This window comes from Dasypus novemcinctus, chromosome 16 (genome assembly GCF_030445035.2).
Source record: "Dasypus novemcinctus isolate mDasNov1 chromosome 16, mDasNov1.1.hap2, whole genome shotgun sequence".
NCBI lineage: Eukaryota > Metazoa > Chordata > Mammalia > Cingulata > Dasypodidae > Dasypus > Dasypus novemcinctus.
In genome coordinates, this window is record NC_080688.1 from 76942328 (window position 1) to 76960195 (window position 17868).

Genomic DNA, 17868 nt, shown 5'->3' on the forward strand with positions numbered 1-17868 from the left:
TTTATAATACTACCTTTGAAAAAATGTGGGAACTTTTCAGAAAAGAAATATAAATCACATAGATCACAATATATCTAGAAAAATGGATGGCAAGGCAATTTCCTCTATGTAGAGAGCCATATAGAAATGCCTCAAATAACACATTAAATTGGAAAGGGAAGAATGCGTATTGCTTTACAAATTACATTTTATGTTCAGGTGAAAATCATACATTGCCTGAAAACAATTTAAGGTATCGAATATTTGAGAGGGTCTACTAAAAAGTTAACTAGCTGGGAAGAAATGTATGTTAGGTTGTTTGGGCAAAATGAAGAGGCTAAGGTTGGAAGATCTGATATTTGTTCTGGGTCAAATCTCTGCATTGCTACTTGCTAACTGTACTTTTTAGGGTAAGCTAAATTTCCTAAGCTTTTGTGAAATAGTTTCTGTACTCTATATATTTGGTTAGAATTACATGTTTGAACCAGTGGTGATGCACCAATAGAAAATAAAACAAAACTCCTTGATCAACTTTAAAGGTTAAGGTAAGAAAAGAAAAATGTTCAGTCCTCTAGACCCCAAAATACAAAGAACAATGTATTTTTTATATGGTTGTGTTTTTTTTTCTTCTTTCAATATGGGTAAATAATAAGTTTCAAAGTGCTTATGGGAAGATTAAAGTAAAATGAAAGATGAATGAATCACATGAATTGTAAAGACTAGATAGTTCCACAAAGCTTGAGCTCTTTTCTATGTACCTTATGTATTTAGAACATCCTGCTTCATGGTATTGTTAAAAACAATTTCTCAAAGATGAAAAGAAATAATCCCAGAAGAGATTAGTGACTTATGAAAACAAATGAAGTCAAACCTTAAATATGTTTAAAGTAAATACACATTAATTTTTTTCTTGGTATTTACTGAGTTATCATATCTGTGATTATGTAATCTGTCTTCAAATTCATCTTTGCTATTTGAACCCAGATGCACAGAAAAAATAGTAAAGATGGCCTAGGTGAAAAGGATAACTTAATTCTTCCTTGGATTTTACAGTGTGACTAAGTACTGTGAAGATGTTTAAAGAATTGAATGATATTTGCCACCAGAAAAGTATATAAGGGTTTGAATAATATTTTTTCCTATCTTCAAAGTTCCTACAATCTAATTTAAGAGATAGAGTATCAATATACATAAAGTTAAAAATTAGTAAAGCAATAAAATATTACATAACAAATGTTGGCACAGTCTTATACATTTATTTCCAAATGTCTTTTAATTCATGGTCCAAATATCATTTTTTTTCAATACTCCCACTTAACAAATGTATAAATGTGGGCAAGGCACATAGGCTTTTTGTACTTCCCTTTACTCCTCTGAAAAATAATGCTATAATAGTATCTATACATGGTGTAGATTGCTAATTTTTCCCGATATCCCTTCTCCTCATCTCTGTTTTAATAAAGGCAAACCTCCCCACCACATACACTGAGTGTTAGCAAAGAAGATGTCCACCCAGCAGACTAGAATTTCTATGCTAGTTTCCCAGCAACTCTATGTGGCCATGTTGGGAATATCTGGCTACATTACTTATTTCCGGCCAGAGGGTTGTGCACATGTTCTAAATCTCATCTTTGTGTAGTATGCTAACTTTTCTCATCTCCCCTTTCCCCCTCCTTTGGATGAGAATTCTTATGCAGTGCTAGTGAGGCAGCTGTGTGGAGGAAAAGCGATGAAAGCAGTAATCCTCACCTGTGCTATCCAAGACAGTCACTAGCCACATGTGGCTACTGAGCACTTGAAATGTGCCTAGGGTGACTGCAGAGATGGCATTTTAAATTTATTTAATTTTGATGAATTGGAATTTAAAGTTAAAAATAGTAATAATTTAATTATTGGAAACAACTTGGGCATGTTAATTCACTTTAACAACTGAAAATATTGTGTATTTGAACTACAGACCAAATATTGCCAATGAAATTTAACATCCTAAATGAGATGCATTGCATATTGAAATGATAATGTTTTGGATATAATAGGTTGAATAAAATTTATTATTAAGTTAATTTCAATTGGTTATTTTTACTTTTTTCGAATAGAAAATTTAGTTTTCCACATATGACTCTCATAAATTTCTAGCAGACAGGACTGATCTACAAGATAAAAGGAATCCATGTCTTTGAATGACCTCGTGAAACCTAACAGTGTTAAGTCCCTGAACAACTTGCCAGTTCAGACTTCTAAGTCTTCTGCTTGGTGTTAGTCAATATTATTTTGGTTTCTGCAAAGCAGCCATACACTATTTTAACTAATAAACTACTTCACATAGTTGTTGGGAAGATTAAGTTAATTATGTCAAGGCCTTGAAATAGAGTATGCAACATATTCCGCCTGCCAAATGCTCAACATATGTAATTATTATTATGTGTATTACTTGAAATAAAATCTTCACTTCCTTATAATTCTATAACTTTTTATATATTTCTATTATGTAGTGCCATAATCCATTCAGTTTTCATGTATTTAAACTGCAATTCACATTGAAGAGTTTTGACAGTTGGCATATGTTCCTGTGTCTACAATTTCTTTTACTCTCAGAGACCATAAAAGAATCTTGCACAAAGGCATACTAAACACTTTCAATCACCATTCCATCATCATAACCATAAGGAAACCATGATCATGTCGCTCACTAGCTCACACCCTTCTTTGGCTTTCTATTACTTTAAGCAAAAACACAATGTGACTTTCTCATTTCCCATGATAATTTCACCCTGCTAGCTTTCTGGCTGTCCCAGACTCTGGCCTTTAATTTCCCCAATTAGTAATACTTCTTCCTACCTCATTTGTTTGAGGTAGGAAGCATTTGTTTCTGATGCATTCATTTTATTTTTCCTTGAAAGCACTTCTACTTCCTCATTGCCTAGCTCAATACTACAAATCACTGAGATTTCAGCTCACATATCAGTCTCTTTTAGGATTATGGATGGTTGTATTAGTCAGGCAAAGGGGTGCTAAAACAAAGTACCAGAACTCTATTGGCTTTTATAAAGGGTATTTATTTGAGGTAGAAGCTTGCAGTCACAAGGCCCTAAAGAGTCCAACTCATCGAAAGAGGTACTTTCTCACCCAAAGTCTGTTGCCATGTGTTGATGCAAGATGGCAGACGATGTCTGTGAAGGTTCAGCCTTCCTCTTTACTCTTAAGGCTCCATGGTCCCAGCTTCTTCCAATCTCAGCTGTAGGCTGGCATAAAGCTCTTCTCACTCCCCATGGCTTGTTTCTTTCCAGGCTCAGCTGCTCTGTTCTCTTCACAAGATCAGCTGTAGACCATCAGGTTCATCTCTCTTCCCAGGGCCTCTGCCTTGTCTAATGAGCTGTCTCTCTTCCTCTGTGTTGTTTTCTGTTTCTGTTCTCTGTGTCAACTGCCCTGTAGCAGACAAGACTATTACAGCCCACCAAGGGGGCTGGGACTCAATGCTGAGTTACACTCTAATGATGTGGTTGAATCAAAGCCCTAATCTTAACATAATTTGATCAAATGTCTCAGCTGAATTTAATACAATCATGGGATCATCACGTCCAGAGGAACAAACCAGTTTACAAACTTAATCAAAATCTCTCTTTGGAATTAATAAATAATATCAAACTGCCACAATGGCCTTTCAGACTACAGTAGATTTCCTGCTAAATGTTCTCAGAGAGCATGGCATAATCTCCCAACATGTTTTCCCATGTCCTTGCTAGAGCCATGATTATAATCTTTTTATAAAATATAGCTCTTTTCACATTATTAAAATGACACATTTCTTTCTGTCCATTAATCTCTTTTCTGGTAGATTTTAATGACCTTGAGGCAAAACTGAATGCACGTTTTGTACCTCTCACCAATATCAAGACAGAATTTCTAATAAATGTATTAAACCGCCAAATGGACTATATAAAAATTGACAAATATTTGTTATCTTAATTCAGAAGAATGGTGGAGATAAGGAAATATTTATAGAATTATTAAGATAGAATTAATTATTGTGAGCAGTTAAAAGAGTAGACTTTAGAACCAGACCAGTTGGGTTTGAATCCCAGTTCTGCAGCTTACTAGCTGTGCCTTGGTAAGTGATGTGATTCCTCTGAGCCTTAGGTTCTTCATCTGTAAAAGGGAGAAAGTAAATGGCATTGTATCTTATCAGGAAAATAATTGAGTTGTTATATGTGGACTTTGGATTAGAAGAAGGAGGAAGGAAGGCACTTAAAGTAGGTGAAATTCCTGAAATATAATGTGGGGAAGTAGGAAAAGGTAAGGTTTATAGGAGAGTGTGAACTACTTTTGAAATGCAGGCATTTTCTGTAGAGGAGTGGAAGAATGGAAGGAGGTGAGGCAAGAAAAGGGCATTCCACAATTGAGGTCTGTATTAGTTGATACATATGAAATGTTATGAGTTTTATTATAGGAATTGTTTTTTGTGGCTTTGGAGATTGGCAAGTCTGAATTCTGCAGGGTAAGCCACAAATAAGGAATCCAGTTAAGATTTCAATGAATTTCCCAGGAGAAGCTGGCCTTTTCCTGTTTGGATGAGACTTCTCTTACTGCTAAAGGCAGTCTCCTTTGTCGATTGCAGATATGATCAGCTAAATATACAATCAACCAATTAATGATTTAAATCCATGAAATATTCTCACAGTAACAATCAGAACAGTGATTGCTTGACCAAAGAGTTGGACACCATAACCTGACAAAGTTGACATACGAACTTAAATATCTCAGGGTACAACTTAAGGATTTTATAGTATAATGAATGGGAAGTCATTGAAAAGTTTTGGTTAGAGCAGTGGCGTTATCAAAACTGTATTTTTTATTTGCTTGTTTGTTTTAGAAAGGCTTGTCTGTCAGAATTGCCAGAAAAAAAAAAAAAGATTGTTTTGAATGATTTAGAGACATGATCTCTTTTGATACCATCAGCCCATGAGTAGGTGTTGGTACAGTGCTGACTCCACTGATGGAGGAACTGAGGAGAAGGGGGATATAATACAGAGCAAGAGAACAATAGCACGTCTACGAGAATTCAACATGTGCTATTTAACATATACAAAATAAGAAAATTCTCATGTGCTTTGTAGAGAAAAATTTTGAGTTGTTCTAATTTCAGTTTATGTGTGTATGAAATTAGGTTAAAATAAAAAAATAATAATTTCCCTTGGCCTTGGGAGGGTTCATTTTATGCTCAGTTGTTAAGAAAAGGTCTAAGTGTCAGAATTAGGACTTGAAGGAAAGGAATGGATGGTGGCTGGAGGGCTTATGACCCAAAATCCATTTCCTCCGAATTGGGAGTATTTGAATCCTTTTGAACACGGAATGTTAGGGTTATAATGTTGGAAAGAATAGAATGTGCAAGAATGAGGATGGGGAAGGTAGGAAATTCTGTAGGACAAGGTCCTTTGGGTGCTAAAAAGGCAGGACCTTCTACTGCTTTTCCTAACTGTGTACTAACTCACAGTTAGTACAAACAGTGGAAAATTGTGATGGATTTATTAACAGCAACGAGTGTCAGGAGGAAAAGTTCATCTTCCCTGAATGAAAATAACGGGGCTATCTTCCTTAGACATAGTGACCCCATTAGAGCAAAGAAGCTCTGCGGGCCATTGAAGGAATCAGAAAAACAGCCATGGGCTCCTTAGATCTAGTTTTCTCTTGTTTCCCACCTCTACACCACATTCACAACCATTGATCAGCCCTGCTGGAGAGCAATGAAGAAAGGAAAAGAAGACGTAGTTTTCAAATCATCAAATATATATTTTCATTTGTTTGTTAGAGGCTCTAGGAATCTTAGTGAGGAAAGTTGCAATGGCTGGCCTAAATTAGGTTCAGAAATTGTCAATGGATTTCGGTAAACCACAATAAGTTTTCTATTATTATTATTATAGTGAATTAAGTGTTATTTAATCTGGTTTTAAATCGCACCTAAACGCCTAGGATAGAGGCTAACATTGTCCTAGGTGCTTATATTAAGTGAATGGTCTTTTTTTAACTGATTAAAGCTCGTTTAATGAAGAAAAACAATAATGACCAGCACTTTACTCAGTAGTTGTAATCTCTAAGGGATAAGTTGATACTTGATGAATTCTTGAGAAAATGTGTTTCTGAAAATGGGGCTCAGAAGTGATGATCATTTTTGGATTTTTAAAATATTTTAGGTTTTCATTTCAAAAGCAAAAGTAATTCCTGTGTTACAAGGATATGAATTGTGTTATTAATATCTCCATTCATTTTTTTTTCATTTCTAACTTAGAAAAAGTATCTAATACTTTACTCTGCTGATAGAAAGTTGTCAGTTTTCAAGGGGGAAGTTGGAATGCATTTCTTTGTTTTGATTATAGCAGGTGATGTTCCAACACACATGTAACACAACCATCTCTCAGATAATTCTCCAGATGAATAAAAGCATTGTATCCCCACCCATTTTACAAATAATAGAATTGCTTCAGATTTCTAAGCCTTCAAAGGAATGACTTTTAAAAGAGTCCATATTGTAAATTACAACAGTGACAAGTCCTTCCTGGTCATGTTCTTTTCAATTGCATAAAAGCACTCTTGTCCAAATCTTTTAAAAGCAGCACATGGATTTCAGTGAGTGTGGATATAGCCTGGCAAGTAAGTTGAAATTTCACGAGAGGAAATGGGGAATGTTATTAACTGAAGAGTAGATATTCCTAAGGACTCTGAGGAGGATTTTACTACCTGTGAAAAATGTAAACTATCAAAAAACAGCAGTCTTGCTTATTCATATGATTATTAACATATTTGGACAGAATCATATTAAAAATATTTTATTTATACATTTAACACAAATACTTTATTAAGGAAATGAAAACAACATAGTTTTGAATTGTAGATTAGTGTATAAACTACTAATGGAATATAATTTTCATGGAAATATATCAAATTTGTGAGTTTCTAAAGAATGTATTTATAAATTTTCTTTAATACTACTTCACCTGTTCAGAAAAAAGAATGTTGTTAAGTAAAGGATTTTTTTGTTTTCACTTTTCTTGTGATTTTATTTCTACTGATTATTTAAAAGAAGTGATGCTACTAAACCTTTAGTCTCTTTAGTACTTATTTCATGTTTATAGTATTGAAACTTTAAAAAGACATCAGTCCTCCAGAAACAAAAATAGACAAGGGATTAATATATGTCTCCTGGTCAATGTGTAATATGGAAATTATTTTTAAATATACTGCATGATTTGCAAATCATCTTACATTTCTTTAATTTTCTCTGTCTTTGATTATATGCACATTGTTATATAGCAGGATTTTATTCTTTATGGAAAAAATTATAATAGAACATTTTTATCTATACTATATAACATTTAAAATGCTCCAAAATTATAAGTGTTTTAAAAATGAACCAAATTGATCTTGCTTCAGCCATAAAAATTGCAATTTCTTGAATATATATGTTTATATTTTAAGAAAAATTAATTTAAACTTGAAACAATATTGCAAAATTTATGAAATTAAAACTACAAAATTAAGCCAGGAATCATATCCCAGTCACTTTATGTTTTCTGTATATAGCTCTGGCTACTGTACTCATTTTAATTTAATGAATTATAGCTTTTATTTTGCTTCCCATACTTTGCTCAAACATTAAAAGATACTTAAGAATAACTTGTTTACTTTGATTACAATGTCTTGTTTACTTTTTGACTTGTCTTTCAATCACCGAGAAAGACATGAAAAGAGATTGTCACACTGAGAATTAAATGGCTAGATTACCAAATGCTTATGCTTCAGGTAAGAGTGTGATTAACAAATATGACCCCTTTATTCTTTTTAATAGATGTATTCTATATGACATCCATTTATATTGAAGAAATTACAAGTTCCTTCAGTATTTTTATTGAAGAAGACATCAGGACTTATTATTTTCAAACATTAATTTTAAAAGAGGATAACTTAATGGTCTTTGGATTCTATCAGATCTGTATATACATACATTCACATCCCAACATAATACTCTTTCTGTTAATAATGATAGACCTGCATCATAACCTTATGAGAATTGAGTGAGAATGCATGTGAAATGCTTAGAGCAGTACCTATGGTACATATCAAACGTTGGGTATTACTCTTACTTAACCCCTATAAATCTGTATAGTAGAAAAATATCTGTATTTGTATCTTTATCTGTATTGTAGAAAAATAAAGCCCTTATATTATAGGGATTAAATGTGCACCAGGTGAAATGAGTATAGAATTTCTTTTTGGGGTGATGAAAAAAGTTTTTCTAACAGGAGGTAGTAGTGGCAACACTACATTGTAAAATGTAATTAATACCACTTTAAAAACGGTTAAATGGTAAGTTTTATTATGTTTATGTGTATGTGTGTGTGTGTACTTCAATTTAAAAAACCTGTGCAAGGAACTTAGGGCTCTTAATATTATACTAAACCTTATTTTATATAGTTAACAATTAATAGCAGGTTCATATTACGTAGTAGACATTGTAATTTATAGTTAAGAATGATATTTCTTAATTATTATATTACTAACCCTGTGCACTAACTTTTTGAGAAACTAATGAATTATTCAATAATGATATATTTTGTTATCCATGTGGTTATTAAAGGAAACTTACATTACTTCAGTAGCGTTAATGTTCCTTTCCAGTTTATGCCTATCCTTTAGAGATTACGTGTGGATGGGACTTGAGTTGCAGTCATTATGAATTTTTAGAGGCATAAATTTGATTAAAGATTAGAGCAGTACATATATATTATCAGCACATTTTAATAATAAATATTTTCTTTTTATAAACAGACAAGAAACAGATGAGTAAAACATCCATTCATAATTTTCAGTCACCTGAGAAAGACATGAAAACAGATTCTCACACTGAGAATTTAATGACTAATTTAGCAAATGCTTATGCTTCAGGTACGAATGTGATTAACAAATGCTATCCCTTTAATTTTTTTAATATATGTATCTATGTGAAATATATTTTTATTGGAGAAATGACAATTTCCTTAAAGATCTAATTTTAAACTTACTTTTAGAAGTATAATAACAGGTCAGTTTTTTGGCAAGATGCAATCAAATAAGATCCAAATCTAGAAGAATTTGAAGACCTGTTGCTTCAGTGGCACTAATATACGATGGTTTATTTTTTTGGTGAAAATTATTATTGTTTCAAATTAGTTAAGTTAGATTTTAAGTGTGGTCCAGGTGGAGGTCAGGTGGGAAATCGAGAAAAATGCGTGACAAAAAATAGTTGCTCACAGGTCAGAGACAGAGAAGGGTGCCAAGGGTGGGGGTGGGCGACAGGAAGCTTGATTGCCTGAGGGGCTCAACCAATGAGTGGGGAGCACACGGAGCAGAGCAAGAGGGACCGTTGGGCTTGTGTCTTCAGTGTGACCCAGGAGAGGAGGCTAGTGGATTTTCCACAGAAATCAAGGATTAGCAAGTCTAAAGGAAATGTGTGGAACAGAGAAAGGTTCTGGGAGTCTCGGGGCTGTGGGGATGGTTTGCTTTTCATTTGGGACCAGCTGTGGGTTCTGAGTGAGGTGTGTGGGTGAAGTGGGTAGTGGGGGTGGTGGCTGCAGATGTAGGCTTGAGCTCTAGGGAGTCGAGGCCCCCGAGAAGAGAAAAGTGTTTATTAACCAGATCAAACCTCAGTGTTGAGGCAAGTGGTTTAGCCAAAGTGAAATGGATGCCATGGCAGCACACAAAAATTTTGATAGTTATGGCAGTTATCCAACGAGATCTTGAATGAAGATTATTAATAGCATTGGGGCAAATGCGACTTCATTTGCTATTTAACATGAACCTTTAATCTCTTTAGTTTCCAGGGACAATAACTCTCCCTCAGAGATTTTCTTCGCCACTCTAGATACTGGAACTGATATTTTTCACTCTTTTCCTCTAGATTTGTTGCCATCCAAGAATGGTGAAGATTTAACAAACAGATTTTTGCTACATGTGGTAGATATTCTTCTGCATTACATTAAAAAATCCTTTGATGTTAAGAGTAAAATATTGGACTTTCATCATCCTCATCAACTCCTTGAAGGTTTGGATGGGTTCAACTTAGAACTGTCTGACCACCCTGAATCTCTGGAGCAGTTACTTGTTGATTGCACAGACACCTTAAAATATGGGGTTAAAACAGGTGATTTTCAAATTGGTGTGCCTGAATTGTAGACTGACTGAATGACCTTTAAGTTAACAGGTATTGAAATAATGGAAAACATTTTATTCATTTTTATTTAAAAATTTGTTTAGTTTATCTTCAAGGTGGTGTAATCATATATGATTGGTTATTAATTACCAAAGGAAAGTAAATGAAATGGTTTTGGTTGGGAGAGTCATATTCTAATGGTAACTAAGTGTATCACTTTTATTTACCATTTGTTTTCGTTTCTCAATTTTCATTTTAACATATTCAACACTGATGCTCAAAAGGTTATATGTCTACACTAGTAAAATATATAACACCAAAATTAACCAATATAATGGGAAATAGAATTTTCAGATTAAGTTAACTTTTCTGTAACTTGCTTCCTAACCATTGAAAGCAATGATATTTCCAGGACCAAACAATATTTAAATAGGCTTTAAGAGCCCCATTTTCTAAAATCTTAAACATATACCAAAAGTTGTATTACATATGGATATCCAATTTTCCAAGCACCAATTGTTGAATAGGTTATTCTGACCCCTCTGAGCGGGTTTGACAGCCTTGTCAAAAGTCACTTGACCATAAATGCGAGGGTCTATTTCAGAAGTCTTGATTTGATTCCATTGATCAATCTGTCTATCTTTATGCCAGTGCCATGCCGTACTCGATAATATGCTTTAAAGTTTGGAAGTGAGAGTCCTCCAATTTAACTCTTCTTTTTAAAGGTATTTTTGGCTATTTGGGGGCCCTGACCCTTCCAGATAAATTTGATAATTGGCTTTCAAATTCTTCAAAGAAGGATATTGGAATTTTTATCCAGATTGTGTTAAATCTGTGGACCAGTTTGGATAGAACTGACATTTTAATGATATGTCTTCCAGTCCATGAACATGGAATATCCTTCCATTTATTTAGATCATCATTGGTTTCTTTTAGCAGTGTTTTATAGTTTTCTGAATACAGGCCCTATATGTCCTTGGTTAAATTTATTCCTAGAAATTTTATTCTTTTAGTCACTACTGTAAATGGAATTTTTTTCTGACTTCCTCCTCAGATGGCTCATCAGTAGTGTATAGAAATGCTATACATTTTTGCTTATTAATCTTGTATCCCACCACTTTGCTGAAATCGTTTATAAGTTCTAATTGTTTTGGTTTGGATTTTTTAAATATAAGATCATATCATCAATTAATAATGAAAGTTTTACTTATTCCTTTCCTATTGGGTGACTTTTATTTATTTATCTAGCCTAGCTAGATGCTCTAGTTAGAACTTATAGCACAATATTGAATAACAGTGGGGAGAATGGACATCCTTGTCTTGTTCCTGATCTCACTGGGAAAGATTTCAGTCTTTCATTATTAAGTACAATGTTAGCTGTGGGTTTTTCATATATGCACTTTATCATATTGAGAAAAGTTCCTTCTATTCCTATCTTTTGGAGGTTTTTTTTTTAACCAAGAAAAGGTGTCATATTTTGTCAAATATATTTTCTGCATCAATTGAAATGATCAGGTGGTTTTTCTTCAATTTATTAATGTGGTGGATTATACTGATTGATTTTCTTATGTTGAACTACCCTTGCATACCTGATATAAAGACCATTTGATCATGACGTATAATTTTTTTTTTTTAATTTTTTTATTTTTTATTGAATTTGTAATAATATTACATTAAAAATATATATGTGAGGTCCCATTCAACCCCACCCCCCCACCTCCCCTCCCCCCCCCCCCCCAACAACACTCGTTCCCATCATCATGACACATCCATTGGATTTGGTAAGTACATCTTTGGGCACCTCTGCACCTCATATACATTGGTTCACATCATGGCCCATACTCTCCTCTATTCCATCATGTAGGCCCTGTGAGGATTTACAATGTCCGGTGATTACCTCTGAAGCACCATCCAGGGCAGCTCCATGTCCCTAAGACGCCTCCACCTCTCATCTCTTCCTGCCTTTCCCCATACCCTTTGTCCATTATGTCCACTTTTCCCAATCCAATGCCACCTCTTCTATGTGGACACTGGATTGGTTGTGTCCATTGCACCTTTATGTCAAGAGGAGGCTCAGATTCCACCTGGATGCTGGATGCAATCCTCCCATTTTCAGTTGTAATCACTCTAGGCTCCATGGTGTGGTGGTTGTCCTTCTTCACCTCCATCTTAGCTGAGTGTGGTAAGTCCAATAAATCAGATTGTAGGTGCTGGAGTCTGTTGAGGCTCAGGATCTGGCTATCACATTGTCAGTCCAGAGATTCAAATCCCCTAAATATATCTTAAACCCCAACATTAACTGCACCTCCAGCACATTAGCATGAAAGTCTTATGAAGGGAGATCCCATCTGAGTCCAGATTCATCACACATAAACACCATTTCCAAAGAGGGGCCATCTGCCCTGGTAGTTAACCCCATCGGCCATGACCATAACTCCCATGGGTCTCTTTAGCCCTCAAAGGAACCAATATCTGGGGGTTGTATCTGCTTTATCTGTCTCTCTGACTCTGCTCAGTTGTGCATGAGGGCAAACCTTCTGCCAGCCTCCAGACTCTTTTTTAGAAACTCGTAGCCATATAAACTCATTTCTCCTTTCCATTTCCCCCTTACTTTAGGTCAAACAGCATTTTAAAGTCATGGTATTTTATGTAGACATGGATATTCTGCTGATCCGCATTGAACCTTCCATATAAGGTCATTTTCCAGTTGCATCATCAGTTGGTAGTTGATAGTGGTCCCTCGTTGCCAGGGAGGCTCATCCCCGGGTGTCATGTCCCACGCTGGGGGGAAGGCATTGCATTTACATGCTGAGTTTGGCTTCGAGACTGGCCACATTTGAGTAACATGAAGGCTGACAGAAGGGAATTCCCAGGCACAAAGTTGCTCTAGGCCTTGTTATTATTTTGGGTTTATCAGCTCACAAGCATAGTCATTAGTATCAGGGGCTCACTGTTGAACCCTCACTCCCTCCCGGTCCCCACCACTGTACCTGGGAGACTGTCGCTGCTCCCCTAGGGACCACGACAGAGCACCACTGGCCGGGAACCCAGTACCCCCCCTACTGTGGTTTTTAATTGTTGCCACTATGAGTATATCCAAACATTACCATGCACCCTGGACATATGTTCTGTACAGCTCCCTGTCAGTCATATATCATCTGTCATTGGTATCCCATACCAGTATCCCTCCATTGCCATTGTTGAAACACTCTGTGATCCAGAACTCCCCGAAATTTGAAGCCCAATATAATGTCATGGTCCCTTACTAGGGAATGGCATATAGCGATGAGTTTAAAGGATAGATAAAGAACTTGGATAAAGTTAGATAAAGAACTTAGATAAAGAATGTTGACTTGAAAAAATTCCACATCCTATTTCCCCCCCCCCCCCTAATTATTCAGCTTTTCTTCACAGGAGTCCTAGACCACAGCAATGTATATATATAATATACAGCACTCCCACACATCCACCAGAAAACCTTTTCCCTTCCACAGTGATACTCTTACGCCCTATTCATATCATATTTACTTAAAGTGATGTACAGAGTCTGAGACATTAGCTTTCTAACAAGGTGACATCTGTATTTACATTATGGTGCATACTTTAGGATACACAGTTCTTTACATTTTTAGTTATCCTATGTTTTACATTATGGTTTACATTATCAGTCTGTCATCTCCTATATGTTATGGTGTAATATTACATGTTTTATATCCATCCTTGTGTACTCTCAAGAAACTCCTCTCTTACCCCCCATTTACTTTGGTTCCACACATTTAACGTCCATTTTCCCTTCCACCTTAGTGCCCTCAGTGATAGCCAACCTCCGTTTCCTGAGGAGCCACTTCCAGAGATAGATGGAATAGTGTTCAGGGCCTAACTTGCTCAACTGCCCCAATGCCCTGGGAGCCACCCTTTCTCTCGAGGGATACAGTTCCCTCTATTGGATGGCATTAGTCCTCCCCAGGATGTGGGTCCACCCCCACTCTCACTACTTGGGTTTCTACCCCATGGTGTCACCCACTCTGGCAGAATGAGCATTTAGACATTCCCCAGGAGCCCGTCCTGCATCAGACCCTCCCCTCCGAGCATTCTAAACAGGTAACCCTCTTTATTATATTTTGATATGATTTTCTCGGCATTTTACTCTCCACCAACACCTGACCCTCTCCTGGTTCGTATGCTACCCCTCCCTCCCCCCACTTTTGGGCAACGTTACCCACCCGTCCCTCCCCAGCCACCCTCAAACCCGCAAAGCCCCAAGCAAAGGCAACCCCTTGCCCCCCTTTTATCTCTTCTTTGTGTTCATACTTACCACCATCTCGTCTTAAATTCCACCCCTGCAGACATCGGCTCATATCCTTCCTCCATCCTCCGATTTCCTGCAAGCCTATCGTTCAGTCTCTTGCTATCTAGGGCAGCTTGTTTATTTCATATCATTGAGGTCATGTAGTATTTGTCCTTCAATGTCTGGGTTGCTTCACTCAACATAAGGTTCTCAAGATTCATCCATGTTATCACATGTGTTTGTAGTGTGTTTGTTCTTACAGCCGAGTAGTATTCCATTGTGTGTATATACCACATTTTATTGATCCACTCGTCTGTTGATGGGCATTTGGGTTGATTCCAACTTTTGGCAATAGTGAACAATGCTGCTATGAACATTGGTGTACATATATTGGTTTGTGTTCTTGTTTTCAGTTCTGCTGGGTATATTCCCAGCAGTGGTATTGCTGGGTCATATGGCAAATCTATGGCTAGTTTTTTGAGAAACCGCCATACTGTTCTCCAGAATGGTTGGATCCTTCTGCATTCCCACCAGCAGTGGATGAGTGTTCCCCTTCCTTCACATCCTCTCCAGCACTTGTATTCTTCTGTTTTTTTCATAGCTGCCAATCTTATGGGTGTAAGATGGTATCTCATTGTGGTTTTGATTTGCATTTCCCTGATAGCTAGAGATTTGGAGCATTTTTTCATGTGCTTTCTTGCCATTTGTATTTCTTCTTCGGAGAAGTGTCTGTTTAAGTCTTTTTCCCATTTTTTAAATGGATTGTTTATCTTTTTATTTTCAAGATGTAGGAGTTCTTTATATATGCAAGTTATAAGTTTCTTATCAGATATATGATTGCCAAATATTTTCTCCCACTGTGTGGGCTCCCTTTTTACTTTCTTGACAAACTCCTTTGAGGTGCAGAAGGCTTTAATTTTGAGGAAGTCCCATTTATCTATTAGTTCTTTTGCTGCTCGTGCTTTTGGTGAGATATTCATAAATCCATTACCTATTACAAGGTCCTGTAGATGTTTCCCTACACTGCTTTCTAAGGTTTTTATGGTCTTGGCTCTTATATTTAGGTCTTTGATCCATCTTGAGTTGATCTTTGTATAAGGTGTGAGATGGTAATCCTCTTTCATTCTTCTACATATGGCTATCCAGTTCTCCAGACACCATTTGTTGAATAGGCCACTCTCTCCCAGTTGAGAGGGTTTGGTGGCTTTATCGAATATTATGTGGTTGTATATGTGAGGTTCTATATCAGAGCTTTCAATTCGATTCCATTGGTCAATATGTCTCTCCTTATGCCAATACCATGCTGTTTTCACCACCGTAGCTTTATAGTATGTTTTGAAGTCAGGTAGTGTGATTCCTCCAATTTCGTTTTTCTTTTTCAGTATGTCTTTGGCTATTCGGGGTCTCTTTCCTTTCCAAATAAATTTCATAGTTAGTTTTTCTAGTTCCTTAAAGAAGGCTGCATTGATTTTTATTGGGATTGCATTGAATGTGTAGATCAATTTTGGTAGGATAGACATCTTAATAATGTTCAGTCTTCCTATCCATGAACAAGGAATAGTCTTCCATTTATTTAGGTCTTCTTTGATTTCCTTGAACAATCTTGTATAGTTCTCAGTGTATAAGTTCTTTACCTCTTTAGTTAAATTTATTCCTAAGTATTTGATTTTTTTATTTACTATTGTGAATGGTATTTGTTTCTTGATTTCCTCCTGATCTTGCTCATTATTGGTGTACAGAAATGCTACTGATTTTTGCGCATTGATCTTATAACCTGCGACTTTACTAAACTCATTTATGAGTTCTAGAATCTTCGTTGTAGATCTCTCAGGGTTTTCTATGTATAGGATCATGTCATCTGCAAATAATGAAATTTTGACTTCTTCCTTTCCAATTTGAATGCCTTTTATTTCTGGTTCTTGCCTCAGTGCTCGAGCAAGTACTTCTAAGACAATGTTAAATAGGAGCGGCGACAGTGGGCATCCTTGTCTTGTTCCTGAGTTTAGAGGGAAGGAGTCTAGGATTTCTCCATTGTAAACAATATTGGCTTTAGGTTTTTCATATATACTCTTTATCATGTTCAAAAAATTTCCTTGTATTCCAATCATTTGGAGTGTTTTTATCAAGAAAGGGTGCTGTATTTTGTCAAATGCTTTTTCTGCATCAATAGATATAATCATGTGATTTTTTTCCTTCAATCTGTTTATATGGTGTATTACGTTGATTGATTTTCTTATGTTGAACCATCCTTGCATACCTGGGATGAATCCCACTTGGTCGTGGTGTATAATTCGTTTAATGTGTTGTTGAATACGATTAGCAAGTATTTTGTTAAGTATTTTTGCGTCTAGGTTCATTAGAGAAATTGGTCTGTAATTTTCCTTTCTTGTGATGTCTTTGTTTGGCTTTGGTACTAGGGTAATGTTGGCATCATAGAAGGAGTTGGGTAATGTTCTTTCTGTTTCGATGGTTTGGAATAGTTTCAGCAGGATTGGTGTCAGTTCTTTCCGGAATGTTTTATAGAATTCACCTGTGAAGCCATCTGGCCCTGGGCTCTTCTTAGTTGGGAGATTTTTAATAACTGATTCTATCTCTCTGCTTGTGATTGGTTTGTTAAGATCATCAATTTCTTCTTTTGTCAATATGGGCTGTTTATGTGTTTCTAGGAATTTGTCCATTTCCTCTAGATTGTCATTTTTGTTGGAATATAGTTTTTCAAAATATCCTCTTATGATAGTCTTTATTTCTGTGGGGTCAGTGGTGATATCGCCTTTCTCATTTCTTATTTTGTGAATTTGCATCTTCTCTCTTTTTTTCTTTGTTAGTGTTACTAAAGGTTTGTCAATTTTGTTAATCTTCTCAAAAAACCAGCTCTTGGTCTTGTTTATCTGTTCAAGTGCTTTCTTATTTTCTATTTCATTTAGTTCTGCTCTTATCTTTGTTATTTCCTTCCTTCTTCTTCCTGTTGGGTTACTTTGTTGTTGTTTTTCTAATTCCTTCAAATGTGCAGTTAGTTCTTCAATTTTTGCTCTTTCTTCTTTTTTGATATATGAATTTATGGCTATAAACTTCCCTCTCAGTACTGCTTTTGCTGCATCCCATAAATTTTGGTATGTTGTGTTATCATTATCATTTGTTTCAAGGTAGTCATTGATTTCTTTTGAGATTTCCTCTTTGACCCACTGTTTTTCTAAGAGTGTGTTGTTTAATTTCCAAATCGTGGTGTGAAATCTGGGCTTCTTTCCCTTGCAAATCTCCAGCTTGACTCCACTGTGGTCAGAGATAATGTTTTGTATGATTTCAATCTTTCTGAATTCGTTCAGCCTTTCTTTGTGGCCTAGCATATGATCTATCTTGGAGAATGATCCATGTGCGCTTGAGAAAAATGTATATCCTGCTGTGTTTGGGTGTAGCGATCTAT

General features: G+C 35.9%; 1 protein-coding gene across 1 annotated transcript in view; it reads left to right on the top strand.

The window, feature by feature from the left end:
• Nucleotides 1–6570: 6570 nt before the first annotated feature.
• The window catches only part of LOC101424515 (glutamate decarboxylase 1-like), a 51187-nt gene continuing 39889 nt past the window's right edge, over nucleotides 6571–17868 (top strand). Inside the window, exons 1-3 of the mRNA XM_004448775.3 lie at nucleotides 6571–6624; nucleotides 8800–8916; nucleotides 9908–10150. Coding sequence (XP_004448832.2) covers nucleotides 6591–6624; nucleotides 8800–8916; nucleotides 9908–10150 — 394 coding nt within the window. The 5' untranslated portion in view covers nucleotides 6571–6590. The remainder of the gene's footprint in view (nucleotides 6625–8799; nucleotides 8917–9907; nucleotides 10151–17868) is intronic.